The sequence below is a fragment of the Procambarus clarkii genome, chromosome 11 (genome assembly GCF_040958095.1).
Source record: "Procambarus clarkii isolate CNS0578487 chromosome 11, FALCON_Pclarkii_2.0, whole genome shotgun sequence".
NCBI lineage: Eukaryota > Metazoa > Arthropoda > Malacostraca > Decapoda > Cambaridae > Procambarus > Procambarus clarkii.
Genome location: NC_091160.1, coordinates 51,820,204 through 51,827,879, shown reverse-complemented (window position 1 = coordinate 51,827,879; position 7,676 = coordinate 51,820,204). Strand labels below are relative to the sequence as shown.

The 7,676-nt window shown below is 40.7% G+C and overlaps 1 protein-coding gene across 1 annotated transcript; it reads right to left on the bottom strand.

Annotated features, from left to right (window-relative positions):
* Positions 1-5,492: 5,492 nt before the first annotated feature.
* LOC138363750 (zinc finger protein mnm-2-like) lies at positions 5,493-7,090 on the bottom strand. The gene is made up of 3 exons (XM_069323144.1): positions 6,975-7,090; positions 6,135-6,270; positions 5,493-5,870 (listed from the first exon to the last, which is right to left on the bottom strand). Exons 1-3 carry the CDS (start codon positions 7,088-7,090, stop codon positions 5,493-5,495), a joined length of 630 nt encoding a protein of 209 aa, XP_069179245.1.
* Between the last annotated feature and the right edge of the window lie 586 nt (positions 7,091-7,676).

Sequence of the window (7,676 nt, the reverse complement as noted above, 5' to 3'; positions counted from 1 at the left end):
CTTGGCTTATTAGGCAAATCGGGCCTTGCATAGTAGGCAGAGAAGTGCGTTCTGGCTACTAGGTACGACATATATATATATATATATATATATATATATATATATATATATATATATATATATATATATATATATATATATATATATATATATATATATATATATATATATATATATATATATATATATATATATATATATATATATGTCGTACCTAGTAGCCAGAACGCACTTCTCAGCCTACTATGCAAGGCCCAATTTGCCTAATAAGCCAAGTTTTCATGAATTAACTGTTTTTCGACAACCTAACCTACCTAACCTAACCTAACCTAACTTTTTCGGCTACCTAACCTAACCTAACCCATAAAGATAGGTTAGGTTAGGTTAGGTAGGGTTGGTTAGGTTCGGTCATATATCTACGTTAAGTTTAACTCCAATAAAAAAAAATTGAACGCATACATAATGAAATGGGTAGCTTTATCATTTCATAAGAAAAAAATTAGAGAAAATATATTATTTCAGGAAAACTTGGCTTATTAGGCAAATCGGGCCTTGCATAGTAGGCTGACAAGTGCGTTCTGGCTACTAGGTACGACATATATATATATATATATATATATATATATATATATATATGTCATACCTAGTAGCCAGAACGCACTTCTCTGCCTACTATGCAAGGCCCGATTTGCCTAATAAGCCAAGTTTTCCTGAATTAATATATTTTCTCGAATTTTTTTCTTATGAAATGATAAAGCTACCTATTTCATTATGTATGAGATCAATTTTTTTTTTATTGGAGTTAAAATTAACGTAGATATATGACCGAACCTAACCAACCCTACCTAACCTAACCTAACCTATCTTTATAGGTTAGGTTAGGTTAGGTAGCCAAAAAAGTTGGGTTAGGTTAGGTTAGGTAGGTTAGGTAGTCGAAAAACAATTAATTCATGAAAACTTGGCTTATTAGGCAAATCGGGCCTTGCATAGTAGGCAGAGAAGTGCGTTCTGGCTACTAGGTACGACATATACATATATATATATATATATATATATATATATATATATATATATATATATATATATATATATATATATATATATATATATATATATATATATATATATATATATATATATATATATATATATATATATATATATATATGTCGTACCTAGTAGCCAGAACGCACTTCTCAGCCTACTATGGAAGGCCCGATTTGCCTAATAAGCCAAGTTTTCATGAATTAATTGTTTTTCGGCAACCTAACCTACCTAACCTAACCTAACCTAACTTTTTCGGCTACCTAACCTAACCTAACCTATAAAGATAGGTTAGGTTAGGTTAGGTAGGGTTGGTTAGGTTCGGTCATATATCTACTTTAATTTTAACTACAATTAAATAAAATTGACCTCATACAAAATGAAATGGGTAGCTTTATCATTTCATAATAAAAATATTAGAGGAAATATATTAATTCAGGAAAACTTGGCTTATTAGGCAAATTGGGCCTTGCATAGTAGGCTGAGAAGTGCATTCTGGCTACTAGGTACGACATATATATATATATATATATATATATATATATATGAATGAAAACTCACACCCCAGAAGTGACTCGAACCCATACTCCCAGAAGCAACGCAACTGGTAACTACAGGGCGCCTTAATCCGCTTGACCATCACGGCCGTCAAAAGGAAGTGATAGCCGAGGCTATTTGAGCCACTTCCCCGACGGCAACTCGGATGGTAATCTTGGGCATAGCATTTCACCAAATCACCTCATTCTTTGGGGCACACGTGAGGAACACAAATGCGAACAAGCCTGAATGGTCCCCAGGACTATATGCGAATGAAAACTCACACCCCAGAAGTGACTCGAACCCATACTCCCAGAAGCAACGCAACTGGTAACTACAGGGCGCCTTAATCCGCTTGACCATCACGGCCGTCAAAAGGAAGTGATAGCCGAGGCTATTTGAGCCACTTCCCCGACGGCAACTCGGATGGTAATCTTGGGCATAGCATTTCACCAAATCACCTCATTCTTTGGGGCACACGTGAGGAACACAAATGCGAACAAGCCTGAATGGTCCCCAGGACTATATGCGAATGAAAACTCACACCCCAGAAGTGACTCGAACCCTTACTCCCAGAAGCAACGCAACTGGTAACTACAGGGCGCCTTAATCCGCTTGACCATCACGGCCGTCAAAAGGAAGTGATAGCCGAGGCTATTTGAGCCACTTCCCCGACGGCAACTCGGATGGTAATCTTGGGCATAGCATTTCACCAAATCACCTCATTCTTTGGGGCACACGTGAGGAACACAAATGCGAACAAGCCTGAATGGTCCCCAGGACTATATGCGAATGAAAACTCACACCCCAGAAGTGACTCGAACCCATACTCCCAGAAGCAACGCAACTGGTAACTACAGGGCGCCTTAATCCGCTTGACCATCATGGCCGTCAAAAGGAAGTGATAGCCGAGGCTATTTGAGCCACTTCCCCGACGGCAAATCGGATGGTAATCTTGGGCATAGCATTTCACCAAATCACCTCATTCTTTGGGGCACACGTGAGGAACACAAATGCGAACAAGCCTGAATGGTCCCCAGGACTATATGCGAATGAAAACTCACACCCCAGAAGTGACTCGAACCCATACTCCCAGAAGCAACGCAACTGGTAACTACAGTTGTTTTCTGTAGTTAACTACAGAACTGTAGTTAACAGTTGTTAACTACAGAGTTTTCATTCGCATATAGTCCTGGGGACCATTCAGGCTTGTTCGCATTTGTGTTCCTCACGTGTGCCCCAAAGAATGAGGTGATTTGGTGAAATGCTATGCCCAAGATTACCATCCGAGTTGCCGTCGGGGAAGTGGCTCAAATAGCCTCGGCTATCACTTCCTTTTGACGGCCGTGATGGTCAAGCGGATTAAGGCGCCCTGTAGTTACCAGTTGCGTTGCTTCTGGGAGTATGGGTTCGAGTCACTTCTGGGGTGTGAGTTTTCATTCGCATATAGTCCTGGGGACCATTCAGGCTTGTTCGCATTTGTGTTCCTCACGTGTGCCCCAAAGAATGAGGTGATTTGGTGAAATGCTATGCCCAAGATTACCATCCGAGTTGCCGTCGGGGAAGTGGCTCAAATAGCCTCGGCTATCACTTCCTTTTGACGGCCGTGATGGTCAAGCGGATTAAGGCGCCCTGTAGTTACCAGTTGCGTTGCTTCTGGGAGTATGGGTTCGAGTCACTTCTGGGGTGTGAGTTTTCATTCGCATATAGTCCTGGGGACCATTCAGGCTTGTTCGCATTTGTGTTCCTCACGTGTGCCCCAAAGAATGAGGTGATTTGGTGAAATGCTATGCCCAAGATTACCATCCGAGTTGCCGTCGGGGAAGTGGCTCAAATAGCCTCGGCTATCACTTCCTTTTGACGGCCGTGATGGTCAAGCGGATTAAGGCGCCCTGTAGTTACCAGTTGCGTTGCTTCTGGGAGTATGGGTTCGAGTCACTTCTGGGGTGTGAGTTTTCATTCGCATATAGTCCTGGGGACCATTCAGGCTTATTCGCATTAGTGTTCCTCACGTGTGCCCCAAAGAATGAGGTGATTTGGTGAAATGCTATGCCCAAGATTACCATCCGAGTTGCCGTCGGGGAAGTGGCTCAAATAGCCTCGGCTATCACTTCCTTTTGACGGCCGTGATGGTCAAGCGGATTAAGGCGCCCTGTAGTTACCAGTTGCGTTGCTTCTGGGAGTATGGGTTCGAGTCACTTCTGGGGTGTGAGTTTTCATTCGCATATAGTCCTGGGGACCATTCAGGCTTGTTCGCATATATATATATATATATATATATATATATATATATATATATATATATATATATATATATATATATATGTCGTACCTAGTAGCCAGAACGTCCTTCTCAGCCTACTATGCAAGGAACAATTTGCCTAATAAGCCAAGTTTTTATGAATTAATTGTTTTTTCGGCTACACCCAACAGCTAGCTACATACACTATCTAAACACAACAGCCACACACACACACACACACAAGCCACACCCAACAGCTACACACACTAGCTACACCCACTAGCTACACCCAACAGCTAGCTACAAAACACAACAGCCACACACACACACACAAGCCACACCCAACAGCTAAACACACTAGCTACACCCACTAGCTACACCCAACAGCTAGCTACATACACTATCTAAACACAACAGCCACACACACACACACACACAAGCCACACCCAACAGCTACACACACTAGCTACACCCACTAGCTACACCCAACAGCTAGCTACAAAACACAACAGCCACACACACACACACACACAAGCCACACCCAACAGCTACACACACCAGCTACACCCACTAGCTACACCCAACAGCTAGCTACAAAACACAACAGCCACACACACACACACAAGCCACACCCAACAGCTACACACACTAGCTACACCCACTAGCTACACCCAACAGCTAGCTACATACACTAGCTAAACACAACAGCCACACACACACACACACTCGTGTCTTTGAGACAGGAGTTCATCAAAATTTTCACTGATTATAAGAGTCTGATCCTTCATACCGTATTATGTAATTAATTAATCTGACAAACAATTAAGCTACTCACTTGACTGAGTGTATGTTTTTGACTGACTAGATGGATTGATTAGGCACCAATGAGATGACACGAAATAAATTTTTTGGTTACTGCAAGATTGGGAGGAGGGAACCATCTTCTTCCGGCGGGGTTTACCAATCCCCCATTTTAATTAATGAATCTGTAACCATATTTAATTCCTTTTGGGATTGCGTGAAAGATTCCGATGGTGATTTATTTCTACGTTGTTTTTCGTGTAGCTTTTGAGTCTATTATACTTTTAGTGACAGTACCTAACCAACCCTTCAATATTGAAATTGTTTCCAGTTTCCAATGGGATATTTATTATTATGAAAACACATTGATTTTTATAATTTATATTAAAAACAACATTTTTCGTTGAATATATTAAGCCTGATTTAGGACTTATTGCATATATTTTGAGTTTGCAAGTACTAATTTTTATACCAAAAATATTACAATTAGTGAAAATAGGTTAAGTGATGGGACATACCAATAGACTATGTCTCTTCTTTCAAATACCTTGGATTCTCTGTCCCTTGTACCTCAACTGCAGTCAATAAGTTACATCAACAATGTAGAGACAGACTCAAGGCTCTCAGAACTGTAGTGGGGTACAGCCCGAAATATGGTGTTAATATTAGAATAGTAAGAATGATGTATTTAGCGTATAAAGGTCTCTGATAGACTATCATGTACCAGCTTTGGTCCTGCAGAATGGCAAAAGTATTGATAGACTGGAAAAAATACAAAATGAAGCGTCCTATAACTACCAAAGTTCTCAACATGCGGAAAGAATTAAACGAGATAGAATATATGAAATTAATCTTATGATGGGACTTATCAAATAGGTCCCTTAAAAGTGTTATTAGACGAGAACTCCTGGATGAACTTGAAGAAAGTAAAACAGTGCAAAACTGCACAGTGTTTCTGTTTATGTCTAGAATGGGAACCCCTGTAAGAGAACCTCTTGAAACACTTGTCACATTCAAAAGGCTTCTCCCCTGTATGGAGTCGACGGTGTTCTGTTAAGGCTTCTTTTCGCTTATATACTTTTTGGCAAATATCACATATGAATCTGTGTTCGTCATCATCAACCTCATTTCCATCTGCTCTCATTGCATGACCATTGTTAAGAGGAGGGTAGTAGGCTAAACCGGTGGATACCAACTTCAGGGACTGGTAAAACGACGAGTCAATGCTTACAACCTTGGGATTAGCCTGAGTGTTGGATGGAGCTGACTGACCCTCACAATAGTCACTGAAACGTGGAGAACGAACCTTCTTTCCATTACTAGTGGTCTGGGCAGAATCTGCATCTCTTTCATCATCCCTACTCCCCAAAATGTTATTTTTTTGATGTGGTTGCTGTATTTTTTGTTGCTGTTGATGGGATTGTTCATCTAACCACTCAAGAGTGTGTTGATGTGGGCATCGCCAGGAGACGAGAGCCTCCCCCCCCCCCACAGTGCCACATTCACACACTTTTTGTCCCTTCGTCTCGCACATTGCCCCATCGTCCATGCCTTCATGGCATCCACCAGCGAGATCTTTGATGTGCTCTTGAGTATGTTGGGACTGAGAAATGTTATGTTGAGATGGTTGCTGTTGTCCATTGTCACTGCCCCGGGGAACAAACCCAGCCTTTAGACAACTGCCTGAGTGACAGTTTCTTTGTGGTGGGATTTTATTGTCTGGGTTGGAAGAGGGCTGTGTGTCAGGTCGAACATGCGCCATGTTCAGATGATTGATGAGCCGCTTAGTACTGGGGTCCTGAAATTTTTTTAGGTTGTTACAATCAGACCATTATTAAATTAGTCTATAAACATCCAAACTATAAAAAAAAAGAACCCTATGATCATTGAGAAACAATATTCATTGCTGGTAAATTTTACATTGTAATTTTTACATCCCTAGGCATTCCATAAAATTCAATTTTAGACAATTATTCATCACAAAAATTACAAAAATTACACACACACAAAAAAAAAACAAAAAAAAAATTAATACTATAACCCTTAAGAAGGAACGACGAGAATACGACTTCACTCACTATACTGAATGGATTTCTTCAAGGATTTAAACACATGTTGTCACTGGGCGTGAACTACGAGGTAGACTGAGGGAGTAAGGAGCTATCACATCCTTTTTATTCATTGAGGACAATCTAGTGGCCAGCGACGAAGAGCTCAGGTCTCGAAGCTCCGGCGAGTATTATGTTATCCGATACTGTATTTAATATTTGGCCCAATGGACTTCAGGGAGCCATTGAGTTAACACTCCATAACGCCAACACCAATATTTATGTGAAATGTCATTACTTACTTGATCAATGAGAGGAACCCCTCGTCAGAGGATTCCGAGGAGGAATCTTCAGATGAATCTTCAGATGAATCTTCAGATGAATCTTCAGATGAATCTTCATCGTCTCGGTTCACCATTCCAAACCTACTTCTGATGGCATTTTTCTTTCTTTTCTTGAAGGGTGGGTCAAGATCATTATCATCTGATGATGTCTTTTTGATGTTGGTGTTTTTTTTTGGGGGGGAAAGGTCTGGGGTAGATTGAGTTAAGGGAAACTCATTTGGGTCGATTTTGTTCAGAGTGAACAATGACATGCTAATTTTGGGAAGGGAACTATCCATACGGATACCATTCCATATGTTTAATATGTGAAGGGGATCGAGGTCTTTGCCACATATGACAAGCATGTATTCACCTTGTACTAATGGAGGACATTTACTCATTAAAACCTTTGGAGTTAGTAGAATTAAAAAAGGGAATGGGACTGGACCCAGCATAAAGACGTACACCCAGACAGGCACCGGCTCTATCAACGAGACGAATTGAGTCTTGTCTGATCTCTCTGTTGGTGTGAAGCTCTTTATATAAAAATGGTCCAAGTTGTTATTTTGGGGGCCTCAGAATACCACCGGATGCACACACACATACACAGACACACACACACACACATACACACTCATATAATATTTATTATGGATTTTAATTTAACCAAGGCTGTAGAAA

Excerpts from the sequence above, each read along its gene's own strand:
- LOC138363750 (XM_069323144.1), bottom strand. The coding sequence starts at position 7,090 with ATGGTGAACCGAGACGATGAAGATTCATCTGAAGATTCATCTGAAGAT. Across the intron at positions 6,271-6,974 it reads GGGTTCCTCTCATTGATCAA|TGACAATGGACAACAGCAAC; the intron begins GTAAGTAATGAC and ends TCCCCGGGGCAG. Across the intron at positions 5,871-6,134 it reads GCGAGACGAAGGGACAAAAA|GCTAATCCCAAGGTTGTAAG; the intron begins GTGTGTGAATGT and ends TCCAACACTCAG.